This window comes from Xyrauchen texanus, chromosome 41 (assembly GCF_025860055.1).
Source record: "Xyrauchen texanus isolate HMW12.3.18 chromosome 41, RBS_HiC_50CHRs, whole genome shotgun sequence".
NCBI lineage: Eukaryota > Metazoa > Chordata > Actinopteri > Cypriniformes > Catostomidae > Xyrauchen > Xyrauchen texanus.
The window spans coordinates 8,522,582-8,541,989 of record NC_068316.1 but is presented as its reverse complement, the minus strand read 5'-3'; the positions used below and the strand labels follow the sequence as shown (position 1 = coordinate 8,541,989).

Sequence of the window (19,408 nt, the reverse complement as noted above, 5' to 3'; positions counted from 1 at the left end):
AATTTTAAAATTAAGTGATATTTTATGTGTTTTTGTGCAAGATGAATATGAGGGTGATACTTGTTAAGTGTTTAATGTTTTGTTATGCTAGGCTTCTATTTAAAGGTAGTTTATTCTTGTTTGTGTTAAAATACTTTCTCCTATTCAAGTTTAATATGCAGAAACCACTATAATAGAGCCGTGTAAAAATATAGATTTTCCAGTTAATTGTGAACATCATTTGAATGATCGACAAATCTATTCTTTAAATTCCAGAATCAATCATTTACTTTCAAATTAGTTTTGGTTGTGTTGATCTATTAAATAGCAATTGAACTGCAAACAGTAGTTTGGGCCCTTTTGTTTATTATCATTTTGAAAATTAGAGCTGTTGGAAAAAAAAATCGATTCATACTCAAACGATTCTGAATCAATTCTGAGATCAGTTTATATCACGGCAGAGCAGTGGTGCATGCCAAAGACAGATGTGGAAACTAAGACGCAAGTTAAGTACATACACTCAAGTCAAGTGCACGAACACGACTGTTTGCAGACCAGCTGTATCAAACAGATGAACATTTGTGCACGAGTGAAACTACAATCCCGACATTCTTTCACAAACCCACGCACATAGCAACGGGAAAGTTTATTCATGATAACGAGCCACCAAACAACATGAAAGATGAGCTCGCACCCATAATTGCACTGATTTGCACACAATGGGTGAAAACACAGAAGAAAATAATGATCAGGCAGGGGTTCGGGAGATGTTGGTGATGTTTTCATTTAACACCCCCTTACAAGTCTTTACTCACTTGTCAGGACAGAGCGCACACTTGATAAAGGTTTTATCTTCTACTGATCTTCTACAGATAGAACAGTGCATACGGGATGCTTGATACATTGCTGAAGTAACAACTGCGGAGGAGAAGCTGGCAGCTGCACTCTCATAGAAGCAGATATATCCTCATCCTGGACCAGTGATGCTGTGCTTGTTCATCTTGTGGATGCTCCATGCTTTGTTCACAGCTCATACTGAATGTAAAAGGCCAGTTTATGTAATGTGACTCATTCTGATTTTTTAAAACGCTGAAAGGGAAAAAATAGAGTAAAAAATACATTTTGAAGAAACTGAAAAAAGAAAGATATTGAAGGACAAGATGCATCTTTGAATTGCAATCGAATCATGAGGCCATATAATCTAAGTCTTGTGAATTGGAATTGAATCAAACCGTGTATTTGTATTGATACCCAGCCCTAATTATTAAACCACTTTAGCTTGATTTCCCCGAAAAGTATGATCATTGTGGAGTTATCAGAATTGTGGCGCTTTAAATAAATTGTTACACAGCAACACTGGTTCTCCCAATGACTCTCAAACACACAGTAGAAAACTCTGAAATGACACTTAATTATCAAGCTATATTTAATTGTACATCTCACAAATCAGTTTGGATGTGGGCCATAAGTCAAGCACTAATCCCAAAAATTGTAAAACATATGAGCTTTTATTCAAGCGTTTTTGAATATTCATGGCAACATTATAATCAACACTTTCATGGCCTCTCTTCATTTTTCACCTCAGTCTAATTAGCCACCACGACCTGGTTTTGGTATGAGACGTATCGCACAGACACTGGAGACTGTGAAGGACACAACCCAAAAATCCAGTTATGAGCATCTGGTTTGTTTTAGCATTCTTTCTTATCTGTAATGCCACTCCAGATGTGCGCCGGGCCTGTGAGGAACCCCTCTCCGCTGGGAGAGAATATTTCACACCAGGCTGTTAGGCTAAGTTCAGACTGCAGGCAAATCTGATTTTTTCTCAAATCAGATCTTTTCAGGCAGACTGTCCGCACTATTAATTGCAAGTGATCAAATCAGATTTGCGTGTTCAGACATAACCAACCTATCTGCATGGGTCGCTTTGGTAACGATATAGGCGTACCCACGTGACAATGCTTTTGTCATGTGGGTAAAATGGAGGTGTATCATCTCGCTCTCCAAATAAGCGCCCTGTACAGTTGCGGTGCAGAACTACTCTGTCGCACAAGAAAAACTCAGCGATGGAGGAGAGTAAATATTGTGAAGTTGCGTGCTGCGGTCACCAATTTTTTATGTCATCTTTGTTTGTCGCGTTAAGCGTGAGGCAAAAGACCATTTGAAATCCGACTGAGACGCATCTAAACAATTCTGATTTCAATCTCATTTGAAACCACCTCCCTAAGTGGTTTAAATCAGATTGGAAAAAATCCAATTACATGTGTTTTTTTTGCTGTCCAGACTATCACAAACTCATCTGGATACAATCTTGTTATGCAAAAAATCTGATTTTAAGTGGCAGTCTGAACAAGTCCTTAGTCGAGTTGGGCCCTGATGACTAGACCCCTGAATGTACTGTTGTATCATATTAATGTAGACTCGAGAGGAGTGTAGACTAATCTGATTAGTGTCTACAATTTACTTTACTATGATAGGAAGCTTTGAATTTTTGACTTCCTGAAAGTTGTCTTTGATCTGCTAATTTGATTGGAGAAGCACATCCATTCAATCACTTGTGTAGGTCAGTCACAATCTTGTTTCTGAAGAACAAAAGTTAGTTTGATTCTTCTTTATACTTTACCATCTCTATTAATTCCTCCACACAGAATATCGGATCACTCTCATTTTTTGTGTAGGAGGCTTGTTGTTCTGTTGTGCTAAAATAACCTCAAACTTATTTCCCTACATGTGGATTTCACAATTTATTGTTCCCTTGTAATAGTTTTTGCATTGCCTCACAAAACGTTTTGTGTTCCCTTGCAAGTATTTTGTTTTCCCTTGCAATATCTTTATCCATGCCTTACGAAAATTAAAAAATGTTATGCTACAGTAACCATAGTTCAACTATGGTATTAAAACCATAACCACAAAATATACAATGCTGTTACTACAGTTACCATATTAGTACCAGTTACCTTGATTTGTAGTAAAACCATTGTAATAATAATACAGGAAAACCAAAAGTATGGTAATAAAAATCATAATCATTCTGGTTAATATTCAGATGTTTGTTAAATTAAGTCAGAATAGTTGTTAAGATATTCTGAGTCAGTAAATCCATTTTCAGTGTTTCACATCTTTGCCAGACTTGTATGTGATGAGATTTCACCAAAAACTATTTAGGAAAACTTAGTGTTTGATAAAGTGGTTGAACTTTTAATGTGATGTTCTCAATTCTGAATCACAATGGCTGTCATCAATAAAGTTAAAAGGGCATTTTACAGTGTCAGATGATGGAAATCAAAGTAAATCCTGATTTCCATTCCACTCAACAGGAAGGACATACAGTTTCTCTCCATTAAAAACTTTGCTACTGTGCAACAGAGTGTAAAATGTATATTTTGACAACTTACTCTCTGAAGCCTTCAGGCCTTCATAAGCTTTGCCCTTGACCTGAGAGATGACGATTTGTTGCATTGACAGAGACCATTGTACATGATTTTTGACAGATGCCCTAAAGGGAGATGACTGATGCCTCAATCAGCTACTAAACCGTGGGCGCAGAATGTAGGACACATAAAAGCAATGAACATTTATTGTGTAAAACACTGAAACATCTGCAATTTTAGCTACATGCATGCCTGTTTCACAGTGGTGGGTCGTGCATTTAAAGTGTGATTCATGCCGTTAAGAAAACACAGTTTCACAATGAAGAAGACACACTATGCCTTTGGGCATCATACACTATGTCGCAGCTAACTAATAATACCAATTGACATTTTAAAAAGACATCGAACGCACAAAAGCCAGAACTTGAAAAGTCACTTAATGCTCAAGCAAGCCTAATTTTAATTGCAGCATCACTGTTTTGTGAAATGAACGCCTCCCAAACAGACATTCATAAATCATAATTTTTCATATGAATCTACTAAGGAGGTCTATAATACCTGGAAAAATCGATCTAATATTATTGGCGCTTTAAATGTTGCTTGCAATAAATTTCGTTTCGTCAGGGTACACGGTTATGCTGCGTTCCATTCAAGTTGGATGTGAGATATTCCTATTTGATATCTCCGAACATTAAAGCATTCCATTCCCTGATATTCGGAAGATGACGCTTAAGAAACTGCAACACTCCCGTTAGCTTAGCAGGGGTTTGACTCTCATTAGTGATGTCTCCTAGCAACTCATAAATTAAGAAATCACACGGTCATGCAAAGGATCTTGTGTTTGTAAATCCATGAGGACATCTTTCTCAATGGCGATAGCGGCAGTAATGACAGTCGACTCGTAAGCAAGATCTCGCGCTCTTTGCTTTCAAATTACCTGCGTCACTCAAGGCCAGCTAGAAGGCCCCGACCAGGACATATCCTAAAGATCACACCCACCAAGTGTCAATCTGACTTTAATTGCCCATTCATTTGCACTGTTTAGGGATTCTGTGGAAATTCTGATGGCCTGAGGGGGTGGAGCTTAAACTCACATGTTGCTTTGGCTAATGAGCTTGGCTTTGGGCATGTGATTTGTGAAACAGTTGTCAAGCTTTACTTGTAAGCATCAAGGAATAATTTCTGACTGGATAAACGTTTATTTTTTCTCTATTTGAATATTAATTAAGAGTGGAAAGCGATTAAAAATACATTGGCAAAAAGGTGATTGAGAATGAAATGATGAAAAATATTTATTTATTTGGCATGTTAGGCCAGCAGAGAAGGCTTTGCTGGCCTGAGATTTTGCCACTGCTGTTTCAGGTATGCATCAAACTTCAGAATCAGAAGGACCTTTATTGCCAAGTATGCTAGGATTTCTCTTGGTGACAGAAGCTTCAAGTGCACAAACAATACAACAACAAAACAGAGATAATAATAATAATAATAATACAAAATAAAAGAGTGCAAGGGAATGTAATGCAGAAGAGGTAGGATAACGTTTTAAGCTTTATACTATGTTGGCACTTTTGACAGCCAATGTTTTGACTATGTAGATAATAATGGGTTATAATGAGGGGGAGTAAATTATGACAATTTGTATTTTTGGGTGAACTATTCCTATTAACTATTAAAAGGACTGTGTGAGTGGCATAACGCCTTTTGTTTAATATCAATATTTCTGCAGTTGCCTTGCCTCATAGACTTTCATTGTACACATTCTTTGATATTCTTGTAAAATTTGTATTAAATTAAAAATCCAATATCTTCCTTTTAAAACAGCAGGCCAAGGAAATCTCTGAGCCATTTTTTGTGGCATTCACCGAAAATAATTGATGGTTCGTTTTAAGAGATTTGAGCCTCGTTAGAGACGAGATCTGTCTGGTTTATGTTCCAAAAACACACATACAGTAGATACTGTACATATTGAGATTGGAGGACACAGAAATGGTCTGCTCACCCCAACTCTCTCTGGAGACGGAAGAAAACTAGGTCACAGTGTGATGACAACCTTTGAATCTTTAAATGAAAAGAGAAATAAACAGAAAAAGAGTGAGACCGTGCTGTATAATATCTCAGACTCACACACTGTAACGATTACTTTCTTTGCATGCTATTTCCTCAATGACCTTCAGTCTTGCGCATATATTAGTTAACAGGAATGTCCCACATTTGTCTTACTTTTTTCACTTTGCATTAAATTATCTTTCAAAGTCATAACACAAATCTCTCTCCTGATGGAGAGGCTTCCACTGGGAACTCTGGTTTGCCTTCCAGATTAACAGTGAAGAAAAGCTGTTTACTTCAATACAGTATACAGCCTAAAATTTCTGTTCATACTGCTTTTCTAAGTAAAAATGCATTAATTGACTCAGAGTTCAGAGACCGTAAGGCCAAATACATATAGTATAAATGATGCCTTCGCTAGGCACTTTGAAGGGAGAACAATCTTAATAGTCCATGATGTAGGGTCGTTTCAAACAGATTAAATAAGTGAGTTTGAAACTCTCACAGAGGAAGGTAAAGACTTTGAAGGCTATAGGGCATAGGGATGATCACTTCTGAATGGAACACAGCCCACATTCGCCTGAGGAGGTAACCATAACAACAGGAGGCTGCTCAATCGTTTTCCCTTAGCATTAGCATCAGCATCACAAATAGATTTACATATGACAAGTTAATCACAAAAAAGTAAATGAAACAATTTAGGGTGCACAAGATTAATGTCAGTTTATTGCAAATCATTTGAAAATTATCCATAAAAAATATATCTGTTACGCAATAATCCACCACCATGTTTATATCAGTGGATCCTTTTCACATTTCCTGGTTTGGAATGCAGAAGTAAACTGTAGTGGCGTAAATGCTACTGGGCAGGCTACGAAAGTGATTAAATGTAAATTAGGCATTGATGTGTTGTTGTTGAGATGGTCAGATGCAAAGGTCTACCACAGTGTGTCATCACAATTTGGAGGAAGTAGAGAACGAGTCATTTGGCAGCTTGGTTTCAACAAATGCACTTTTTACAGTGAGGAAGACGTTTTGAGTTCTGAAACTTACAGAAAGTTTTTATGTCAAAAGATCAATACATTTTTGATTAGTCATGTCATGACCCGTTTAAATATTTGCTAATTAAAATGATTAAAATTAAATAGTTTATAATTAAAATAAAGCTGGAATGCTTCAGTCTGTCAAAAGGGTCCATTCTCTGTTCTGAAATAAAAGAAGAATATTACAGCTTATTTGTGTTTTGTTTATCTCTGGTTTCAGATGTACATCACATTTACAGTGAAAGCCAAAGGAACTCGTCTGGCTAAACCAGTTATGTCTTTGGGCCTGATTTGCCTGGCCTTTCTCACGGGTATAAACAGGGTGGCAGAGTACCGTAACCACTGGTCTGACGTTATCGCCGGGTTCATCATCGGAGTGGCCATTGCTACCTTTCTAGTAAGTTTTCAATTTACTATATTTTACTTGTGCACTATATTCCAATTCTTGAAATGCCAAACAATATATTTGTGTGAGGCACAGACTGTGAGGCTGAATAAATGATGACAGAATTTTTATTTCTGCTTGAAATAATCCTTTAAGACCTTTGTGGGAGTGACAAACATGGAGTAGAGAGCAAGGATAACACAGCAATGTTAGAGACTAGGGTTGCATCAATATATTGGCTGCCGATATTTATCTGTCAATTATTGACCAAATTAAAACCATCGGTTATGAGCATGAAAATGCCGGTATGAAAAAAAACTATGGTTTGTTTTATAATCACTTAGTAACACACTTTGTAAAAACTCTGTGAATTCAAAATGCACAATTCAGAAATAATAATTGCCACAATATGTAGAAACGTTGGCACTCCTAAGAACATATAATATTACATTTGTATTCTTTCTTGATCTGACGTTAATGTGGAAAAACAACCATAAATGGACGTGACTGTTGTGAAAGTACACTTACATCTATAAGCTACATGATGAGGTAAAACCATCCAAAACACTTTGAAACCAGCAAACTTTGACTTCTGAGACATCTGTATAATATCCATTAATACTGCATGATTGATTGAATTAAGATTGAAATCTCAATATGGCCTTTGCTTGTTTACTAAACCTTAAAAGGCTGTGTTTTAAAATATAGTCAGCATTCAGTGCTTCAGTCAGTGCTGTGGGAGCAAGTGACACCCTCTAGTGCTCTGGACGGCATTATCCATTATACCAATCCATTCATCTTCTATTTATCTTTCATTGTTGTTCTCTTTAATATTTTGACCTGTCATGTGTTCAACAGATCTAATCCATGTTCAATGAAAATGATTTATTGTTGGAACAATAAAAAAAAGCATAGGCTATTTTAACAATTTACCTTGCAGCATCAATAAAGTATATCTAATCTAATTCATAAGTAAAAGATTAAGGGTGTAACGATTCACTCATCTCACGATATGGTTCGGTTCATGATACTGAACTCATGGTTCAGTTCACGATTCTTTAAACTAAACCTGAATCCAGAAAAGTTAAGAGTGAATTTCTTAATTATTATTACTTTAAAACTGTTCTTAAAAGTGCTAAATGATCCATCAGAGATGTGCTGGGGGTAATAATCAGCCGAGAACAGGGAAAGAACAGTAGTGTTCAGTCTTATTTTACTGCTCCTTGTGTGCAATTAAGTGATTCCCATTTGTAGGCACGCATTACGCAGGTTTAGGGCATTGCGTGTAATGGATAGAACAGACGCTAAAATAATAAAAGAAAAGTCCTTGATTTCCATGATGCACATCGTCACATTTTTTAACCGTGATGTATCATACCACAATAAGTCGTTACAACTCTGTAAAACGGTTATCTGATGACAAAATAAGGTAAGTGGCAAAAAAATCGGTATTGGCGTATAGTTTTTTGTGAAGATCAATATTGGCCAAACATTTTAATATCAGTGCATCCCTATTATAGCTGGAATTTTGGCTAGTGGGAAGCTTAGATGAAAAGCCACTCAGATTCTGCCACTCGCGCTATACGGCCAGCCAAGCTCATGGCAACTATCAACCGTGTTGAAAAACCTCTGCTCTGGGCCTCCTGTTCCTTAAAGCTAGTTGTGTTGTGTAGCTGCCAAATGCAGGAAAATGGATTTCCCTCTCATTCTGCAACCCACATATGACACATTATGATATAGCACTCCTCTTGAGGCACAAGAGCAGATGGTATTGCATTTGTAGAAACCATGGCTCGTGTCCTCTTGAGTCTAACCCCTTAAAGGTACCTGTTCCAAAGTGCTACAACAAAACATGCTGGCTTGGGGTTGAGTTTATTTACCCAAGATATAAATGGACACTTTGTTTGGGTAGGGATTCATTTGGGATCAACTTTTTAGAATATCAGAATGCTGAGGTCCAAAAAGATGCAACATTTTGAGAGAAAAAGTAGCCATGAAGGGAAATACATGAAATCCAACCTCACATGTGTTAAATGCAGCATGCGATTTCACCAGTTCCTAAGCTCTTACCTCCATCCTGAGTATGCAGAAACCTCAGCAAGTTGCGATTCCTGGCACTCAAAGCAGAATATCATTGGCCAGGAGACTGAATTTTTCATGTTAGCTGCTAATTAGGTCAGATTGCCACAATGGAACAACTTCTCTATTAAGTTCTGGACTTGAGTAAGAAACTTCAAAAGCACTCATACATTGGCAAGGCATATATTTGATGTGTGCATTTTCATTTGTTTAGATGATTTTTACAATGTTTGCAATACGTTGCTTCAATGTTCAGATGATAGCAAAGTATTCAGCATGTTTTTGTGACATTTATGATTTAAAATGTGATGTGTGTGTGCACACATATATGACACTTAAAATGGAACGATATGCTTTACAGATGGAAAGTCAGATCGCTTAGAAAATTAAAAGCACGCCTCTCTTCAACAAGCTACACAATGTAAATGTGTGCTAGATGGACGTGTTTGACCAATTATTCCTCGTCTCACTGTTTCTCAGCATCTTGTGCTGGAGCAGCATGTTTTTAGATGCCGTGCCAAGTTAAAAGAACTTCAGTTGTCAAAAACGTGTCTCGAGACACCTGCGTTCTGCTCTTCGTGGTGCTTCAACTAGCACAACTCCATGTTCATTGTGAAAGGCATCTTAGACCTTACAAGAGTGACACTTTTTGTGTCATTTCAAGCAATGATTCACATTTCTCTAAATAACATACTCTGTTGAGAGATTTTGCCCATGTGACTTCATTTAAGAACAGAAAATGAAATAAATAAATGGTTTAAAAATGTTGCATAACTCCTGTCTGAATTAAATTCAGCCCCTGTCAAGATAAGGACTGAGTGGTCCCAGAGAGTGGTTGATGTCTGTTTTAATAAACTGTCACACTGAGCTCTTTAATGATTATTTGATTGACTTCAGCAATTAATTTGTCTGTGGTCAGGCAGTATTGATGCTCTTCAAACAATGTGAAAATGTGTTTCTCGTGCCTTGTGTATCAGAGGATTTTAATTTGGTGTCATGTGAGTTCAGGGAGGAGGGAATTGAACTGATGTAGCTGCATTTTAAAATCTGCAAGATTGCTGGAGGATGTCAGCTTTCAACTTGTTTCAACAACAAAATAAATACACTTGATTATAGGCAGTACATGCTAAGGCATTTATCTGCCCATCAAAATCTGCCCTTTAGGTTTAAAAAAAAAAAAAAAAAGACTTTTGCTACAATGTTTGAGGAATATCAATAGTGTGGCCTTGCCAGCAATACAATAATGCCAGTAGGTGGAAGCTGGCCAATCATAACAGAGATTTACAAGTCATAACCTCCTGAGACCCTAGATCAATTGATTCTCAATGTGATACTACACACAGTAAATATAGGATTTCTAAGGAAAAAAATGCACTAAAGTACATATTAGTGTACATTGTGGTTAGCAGCATTGCGTTTCACGATATATCGCTCCATTTTTTTTTTTCTTCCCTTTTCTCCCCAATTTGGCATGCCCAATTCCCAATGTGCTTTAATTCCTCGTGGCGGCATAGTGACTCACCTCATTCAGGGTGGTGGAGGATGAATCTCAGTTGCCTCCACATCTGAGACAATCAATTCAGCATATTATCACTTGGCTTGATGAGCACGTTACCGTGGAGACCTAGCATGTGTGGAGAATCACACTATTCTCTGTGGCATCCACGCACATCTCGCCATGTGCCCAACCGAGAGCGAAAACCACATTTATAGCGACCACGAGGAGGTTAACTCAACGTGACTCTACCCACCCTAGCAACCAGGCCAATTGGTAGAACCTGGATTCAAACTAGCGACTCCAGGTGTGGTAGGCAGCATCTTTACTTGCTAAACTACCCAGGCCCTCCAAATTGCTAAAATTAAAAAATGGCTGAATCTAGAGACTCTAATCATTTGACTAAAAAAGGTTTCAGTTTGCAAACTTAATGAGGTTTCTTACTAGATGTAGTTTTGTTGTCTTTTCTCCCAAAGACAAACTGTTGTGATCTGCGCCATGTTGTTTTGTCACATGACTCCATATGTCGAACGTTTAACCCTTTACTGACATAGTCTTCTGATCTGAGATCATGAATTAAAATTATGCGTTGCATATATCAAAGCCAAAATACATCATCTATGCAAATGCACATGGGGTCGAACAAGCTTAAAGGTACAATAGGGATAATAGGTACACTAATGGCCATTCAAAGGAGAGAGTTATAAAGTAACTAAATTATGACTGTTTGGTGCAAGAAACCTTGTCTGACAATATAAATTGACTTTGAGAAAAATAAAGTGTAGAGTGGGGCATTTTTTAAAGAACATCTCTTGTAGAAATTGATCACAGAGCTGGACAGAGACAATGCACAATCTTTAGAACTTGAGAAGTTCTTGAGTATAATGTGCAGTAAACATGTAGCATAGGTATGAGCTGTGCTATGAATGGAGCACACAATATAAAAGCATGCAAACTTAGTACAAAGCCACTGTGTGCTGCACAGTCAGGGAGAATCTTGTGTCACAGTGGGAAGAGAGGAAAATAACAGTAATTTTGTAAGTAGGCATGTCAGGGTTCCTTAAAGACAAACTAAGCTGCTTCTGTTCCTTCTCACTGCTAGCTAGATATATTAAAATGTGTAATTGCATGCATATTTCAGAGCTACACTTTTATCAGACTTGTCTGTGAAAGCTGCTGCTGTTAATAAAAAGCTCTCCTACACAGCAAACAGGGTCCAAAGTAGGTCACATAGTCTATTGGTAGTTTATATTCATCCATCATGTATGCAGCGCTTCTTCGAATCATAGACCCACAGTGGTATAAATAAGGCAGATATAAGTTTTTTTTTAGTGGGCTCCTTATGTGATAAAATGCTTTGCACATGCAATTTCAATAATTGCCACGTGTCATCTAATCACATGATTCTTTATGTGTTTGCTCCAGCAAAACGGCGGCTAAATGCTAACATAAATCACAATATTCACTGGAGAGGATTGAAGAAGCTTGACTTTCAAGACCAGAGGTTGAGAGGCCAGCAAAATGCACAATCCAAATTAAGAGTATAATTTAAACTAGATTAGTAGTGTGTAGTGCTTGTCCATTAAAAAACCCGCCCCCATGATGCTAAGGTGTTCTAGGTGGTTACTTGGAGGTCGTTTACTGGCTCAAGACAGAAGAGCCCTCTGACAAGTCTCTATTCTGGATGTTATATATAGCTCCTTCCCTTCTTTCATTGTACAGTATGTCTGTGAGATGTTTTTGCCTGTTTTATCATCTAGAGAGTGAACATCACAAGTCTGATTGCTTAGATTTATTATTCATTATTCTTTTTGTTTATATTAAGGAAATAGTTCATCCAAAAAGGAAACTTCTGTGATTGCTTTGCCCTCATGCCCTTTCAAACAAAAGGAGAAATTTTGAACATTCAAAATTCTATCAAGATACAAAATGGTCAAAGTAGTCCATATGACTAGTGCACCATATTCCAAGTCTTCTGAAGCCGTATGTGAAAATAAAAATGTAAGTCATTATTCACTCTCAAATTAAACCATTCATGCAACTCCTTATGCAGTTCTCAAATAAATTATGTTTCAGGTTAGACATCAATACTATCAAACATCATTTGTTCTTGCATTTCTTGTGACCAACCATCATGATCAAATCTGCGCCATATTAGATCTTAGAGCTGCATACTGAGTTGAATGAATTGATTTTAAAAATGACAAAAAAATATTCATACTTTGAGGTTTGAGTTATCAATCATTATTAATAAGTAGGGGTTCAAATTGTTTGCACTTTAAGAGGAAATCAACTTACAGATGGCTTACAGTTTGAGATTGTTTAAATGACATGCTTCAACTAAAAATAATGATGTCGCATTATTGCTGTTTTTCATGATTTCAGGTTGTGTGCGTGGTCCACAACTTCAAAGGCAAACAGCTCCTGAACGAGGACCCCCCGCAGGATCACCTAATTAACAATCCTATGGTCAGCTCACCCAGGATGGAGAGTCCACTGGAGAAGTACATCGCATCACAGGTAAACCGCACATTGGACAAAAACCAGCCTAGTTTCATGAAAATTGTGACTGTGGGCCATTTTTGCAAATCGATATCAGGTGGTTTCTTACACGTATCGCAGTAGTTCTGAGGTGAAATGTCCACTATGTGGCACTAAAAGCAGGTTAGATTTTCCCAGACAGATGAGGATTTAAAGGTATAGTTCACCCAAAAATGAAAATTCTCTCACCCTCATGCCATTCCAGATGTGTATGACTTTCTTCCTTCTGCTGAACACAAACGAAGATTTCTAGAAGAATATCTCAGCTCTGTAGGTCCATTTGAAGGTCCAAAAAGCATATACAGGCAAAAGTAATCCATATGACTCCAGTGGTTTAATCCATGTCTTCAGAAGTGACATGATAGGTGTGGGTGAGAAACACATCAATATTTAAATCCTTTTTATTATAAATCTCCACTTATTTATTTGTTTTTGGCAATTCACATTATTTGAGCATATCGCCACCTGGGCAGGGAGGAATTTAAAATCTGCCGTTTTACTGGTGATTCGGGTGAAAGGGTATATTAGTTATTGTTGTTGTAGCACCTCTAGTGTTTATTTCACTAGGAAAGTGCCATGATATGTACAAAGAGCCACATAAATATTATTAAGCAAAAATGTACAGTATGTATATTAACCTTATCCTTAGGGAAATAAAACAATTAATTAATTAAAAAAAACACCTGACACCTGTGGAACCAGGCTGTTTCTCATAACAGGGTTATCATAGTTTAAAAAAATATATATATTTCATTTTTATATTTTATTTTCAATTTGTCCATTTTAATGCCATTTTGTTTTTGGTAGTTCTTTACTCTGTCATTGTTAGCTTTAATTTTTTTGTCAGTCTTTCTAGTTTCAGTTTAGCGATAATTGCACTGCCTTGTACATGTCCTGTTTGAAGAGCAAGTCTGTTAATTCAGCTCTCATGGGTCCTGAATGTGTCAGTTTGATCGCTCCTATCATCAAGACCCTTCAACACTTAGTATATTTGTGCGTTCCTGTCCCTCAGGCGACAGATCTGAGAATGGACGATGAGGAAAGAACTCTGAAAGAACGTCTGCTGAGTTTCTTTAGCTGGATCGCTGGCAAAAACAGCCATTTCCAACACCTGCAGAGCACAAGGCAATAAACGTATGCACATCTGTGTGATGAACTCAGCCTGCCAAACCTCTGGTGTACACCGCCTTGTCTTCAAAACCCAGTTAAAACCCAATCATGTTCATTTAGCCTGAACAGACCAATTACCTGTACCTAATTAGAGTGTACCCAGAGCATTGGCATCACCGGCTGAGTGGTTTTTGTCCAGTGCTGTTCACTCTACATTGATATATCTTATCTTCTGAACTTCAAACTTATTTAAAGATCTCCTGTCATGCCCTTATCCTTTTCTCAGTCAAACATAAAATTTAAGGGGTCATATCATACGTTTTCAAATATTTCCCCCCCATTATGTCCACCTATATTGTTAGCAAAATTAATGGTGTTGTAAATATGACAGCACTTTGTTCCACTAGGACACACACATTGCGGGTTTATTGTTGGGACTACTGTTTTTTTATTCCCCTATCTTTAAACGACAGCCTCTTTGCAAAGTCTTCATTACATTGTGGCAGATTTGTAAAACAATTATTTGTGCTGAAATGTGCTGCATAAATGGATTCACACTGAATGTGTCATTGTGCTAAAAAGGTAGATGCAGAAACACGATACTTTAACTTGATACTTGTCCAAAAAACATTCTGAGAGACGTGACATAATAGTGACATTAGACGTCCATCTAGCCCATGTTACATTTACATTTATGCATTTGGCAGACGCTTTTATTATTTTATTATTATTTGTTCCTTATTACAGGGACAATCCCCCTGGAGCAACCTGGAGTTAAGTGTCTTGCTCAAGGACACAATGGTGGTGGCTGTGGGGATTGAACCAGCGTCCTTCTGATTACCAGTTTACCAGTTATGTGGTTTAGACCACTACACCACCACCACTCCATACATAGGAAAGCGGCTGGAAAAATTGTTCAGTGTGAGAGGCCCCTAAGTCAGTCTAAAATGATCAGGGATCTTGTTAAAAAGAACGTAGGGACTATTTGCACTTCAATAGTCTGGTGGAAACTCTTTTACTTGTAAGTGTAGCTTCAGTGGCATTAGTGTGTGCAATGGTGTGTGTGTGCTTTTTCATGTCAGCGACCTGTGTTCGAATCCGCCCCTTGTCCCACTCTTTTTCCCCATCCTGTTTCCGGTCACCACTCTTAATATTTTGTATTAATAATACTTATAATTCTAAATAAAAATTCATATAAAGGTTGAAATCCTCAAAGTGAGTTGGTCACAGTAAAGGTCGGGAGTCGAGGGAAGGGTTTGTTCCGGGTAAGTGGGGTCTGTCGATCGCACTCGTTCCCTTTCTCCTCTGGGCTGATAGGAGTGATGACTTTCTCCTGGAACTCGGGATTGAGCGCGAAAGTCTCGTGAGACTAAGCCGTATGAAAATGGGTAGTCCAATAGAAACCATGGTTTTACTATAGTATTATTGCAACCATGTATTTGCTGGAAACCATAGTTGATATGACCACTAAGTAAAAAACAAAAAAAACAAAACAGATAATCAAACAGGTAATTTTGGTAGGACAATCAGGTCATTTTAAAGGTATTTTGTTGTTGTGTTTTTGTGACAGGAGACCTTTAATCTATCTGATAGCACCAGTCAAGTCAAAGATTCTGTGATCAAATAAGTTTTCCTTGCACGTATATTTCCTTCTAGACATCTTTCTTTCATAGCTAAAGCTCCTGAATTCATTTTAAAACCTTAAATGAAACCTGGTGTTGGTGTTTGAGCTGTGTGACCTAAAATATAAGTCAAAACACACTACTAAGCCTCCTGAGACTTGAAACAGGTTTGAAAATCCTCAATTCCTGACTCTACTGTCTGCATTTAGTTCCCTGGTTGAAACTATCCTTCTACAACTGAGAGTTATATCTGGTATTTACAGTTTAATTTAACCACAAGCCACCACTGAGCCCGTTAGACTCATTAATACATTGCAAATATGAATGTCATAGCCTTGAAATACCTTTACGAATTATTACAGTAATTCACGGTCTTACTTGAAAGCAAACCAGTCTGCAGTGTTGATTTGTTTCTGGTACGTTCCATGAATATGGTATAGAATAGGGCCTGAAATGTTTAAAATTAAAGGGAGAGTGAAAGGAGGTGCTTAAAAGATTATTAAAATGAAAATTCTGTCATTGTTTACTCACCCCTGCATTGTTATAACCTTATATGACTTTCTCTTAACACAAAGGGAGAAATTGTAAAATAAAATAAAATAAATGTTTTGCTCAGTGATGTCATACAGTGGCAGTTCACGGTGACTTCCTATTCAAGCTTCAAAAAAATGCAAAAGTATAATTCAGAAGTCAAATAAATTATTCCATGAGACTCACGATTGTTATGAAGAGATATATATATATATATATATAGATAGATAGATAGATAGATAGATAGATAGATAGATAGATATATTAGACATTTGACAATAGTTCTCACAACAAAAACATGGAATTTGTACCTCCTAAGGCTTTTATAAATGTAATGTGACACCAACTTGTACCATATTCATGGTATGTGCCTTCTATATGAGGGATTAAATGTTAGTCTTGTTTGCTTATTCAGCTAAAACAAACTGTGGTCTGGGACTTGTATTAGTTGCACAAATGCTTTATTGGAATGCATCAAATAAAATGCTCTTTCCACCAATAAAAATGCTAATGTCCTATATGTTCTTTAGTCAAGGGTGCTGATTTAAAATAGAACGATATTCATCCTGGATGACAAAGTCTATGTAGATGAAGTGTTAGATGTTATAATGTCCGTGTGGCTTCTAGGACTGAGTATTCCACTCAGATTTCTGATTAATTATGCCCTAGACAGATTGCTGTCACAACCCATATCGCCTGACAAAAAGCAGAGTGAGAAGACGAGGAAAATACAGATCTGTTTTTGTCTCTTTAAATCACAGAGATTCACATATCACAGCAAATATCACTAGAAGCATGAAGTAATTTGTTTGACGAAAGCCACACCGCATTCTCTGCTGAGGTCACATTATATCAGTGATATGACCCACGAAATGGTTTTATGAATCCCTGATGAACTCACTTAATTTCCAGCTGTATTATTTATGAATTTTCTAATGCACTATGTTGTTTCAGCACAGTACAGGTACTTTGTGTACTTGCCTATCATTAAATCACTCTAAATTCAACCACAACTCCAACTAAATTCCTTTCAACACCCATTTATATGTATGTTGCAACCCTACGGCTTTGGAATAATTTGCCGCTCCATATAAGATCCTCTCAAACCCTTGATGTCTTTAAATCAATCCTTAAAACTAAATCAGTCCTGACTAGCTCAATATGTTGCCTTGATCTCCCTATGTACAAATAATCGGCTCTGACAGGGACTCATTTACTTGGATATGGAGTAAATAACATAAATCATAAATATATCAAGGTTGAACAAAGCCATCAGTGTTTGCTATTACCTAGTTCCTCTGTCCAATCTCACGCAGAAACTATTGACTGCTTGTAGAATGGCAAGTGGAGTTGGCAATCAAACTGGGCTCAAGCAAATCTGCAGATGGATATTTTACCTAAGCTTACACCAAGTAGAACCTAATAAAGACACAGCCCTCTACCCTCGTGCATGACAGTATGTGTTTCATTACATTTCTAAAGTGATTTGTGGAGAACAAGAGCTTTTGTTGCCAACTCAAATCAGTTTGATTTGTTTGGTTGGGGTGTCTCGGCTGTGGTTCCTTGCTGTCAAATACGAAAATGAACTACTGATGTAAAATTTTTCTTTGACCATAGAATACATTTCCCAATGCACATCTGTGTTTGGAAAACTGCACTCACACCAAACAAACAAACTAAACCTAAAAAGGGATGTCAAAGGGATGCGGGTCTGCTTGAAAACGAGGGTCTTATGCGTTAGTCAGATACAGGTACCGTTTACTTTTCTGTGTATTAAGTTTTGGTTGTAAAACCAAAGGGACAAAACATGACCAAGTAAGTAAACAGCACATTCCATTATTGGTGCAAACACCTTGCTAACTAGCTACAATTATAAACCGCTGCCACTAGCTTTCACAATGGCGATGCAAATGTACCATGGTTTTGGGCCAAAAATACAATTTGAAAGACCTATAAGATGCAGGGGAGGGGGGTGGAATCAGACTTGGGTTCAAAACAAGTAATTGAACCAAGTGTGAAAACTTCAATAATTTGGTTCCTCAACCAAGGTGTTCAAGGTGTTGAAAAACCTTTGCATACCAAAGTTTTCTCTAGTTCAAAGCAGATTCATACAGGTGAGATGACCTGTTTGATGCCCTCATGTTTTTGCTGATGTTCTTCCTCTGCTCTTTCTCATTTCGTCAACAGAATCACATCACCTTCGCTGAGATCACGTGACCTTGAGTCGCCGGTGTGGCAGACACACTGGACATCCACGCTGTTTACCATCCAGTCCCGATAATCACGGCTCTGCATTAACACAGTGCTCATACGCTCAATGTTGTTGTTTTGGATTGCCCTGCCCCCGCTTTGTGTGTGTGTGTGTACGCAAAAATGTTTGTCCTGTCAACTGTTAATGTACAATAACGCAACTAATGACTGAATCTTCTTTATACCTTTTCATGACTGATTCTACTTGCTCACAACAAGAGTGTTCTGCAAGAACTTCTCAAGTGTATCCTGAGGGCACATTTGAGTTTTGGAGGAGTATCTGGCAGATTGATGCTAATATCCACCTCTGAAACTCAAAATGGACTAAACCTATGTGTTTTTTTCATATGCATATATTCCAGGCAAAGTGTTAATTCCTGTATTCATTTGTTTCTATTTTAGTGCTTACATTGGATGATTACACACGTAAATACACTGTGTCTGCAATCTAATATCCGCTAAGGCATAACATTTGTTTTACAATACATTTACAATTATGTATTTGTTAACACAATATTTAACATGAACTAACAATTAAGAATACTTCTACAGCACTGATTAATCTCGGTTTATGTTAATTTCTACATACTGTGTGCTATTAGAATTTGAATTTAATAACTATAAATTTAATTTATCATTACAAGTTATAGCTATGTATTATCATAAGAATAGATTAACATTAGTAAATATATTGAGAACAATGGTACATTAATAAATTAACATTAACCTAGATTAATAAATGTAAAAAAATATTGTTCTTTTTAGTTCATGATACCTAATTCATCAACTAATGTTAATGTATAGAACATTATTACCAAAAAACTTTTACCAAAGTTCATGATGAAAACTACAGTCAACTCATTGCAGTACTGGCCTCACACATTCAGTGAAAATACATTGGTTAGATGATTCATGAGCCATGACTCAATTTTTCACTGTGGGCAATCACATTAAAG

The 19,408-nt window shown here is 37.1% G+C and overlaps 1 protein-coding gene across 2 annotated transcripts in view; it reads left to right on the top strand.

The window, feature by feature from the left end:
* Positions 1-19,014, top strand: part of plppr5b (phospholipid phosphatase related 5b) — a 72,473-nt gene extending 53,459 nt beyond the window's left edge. For both annotated transcript variants that reach the window (XM_052113564.1, XM_052113565.1), the window contains 3 exons: positions 6,660-6,836; positions 12,784-12,918; positions 18,390-19,014. In XM_052113564.1, coding sequence (XP_051969524.1) covers positions 6,660-6,836; positions 12,784-12,918; positions 18,390-18,419 — 342 coding nt within the window. In that variant the 3' untranslated portion in view covers positions 18,420-19,014. The remainder of the gene's footprint in view (positions 1-6,659; positions 6,837-12,783; positions 12,919-18,389) is intronic.
* The last annotated feature ends 394 nt before the right edge of the window (positions 19,015-19,408 follow it).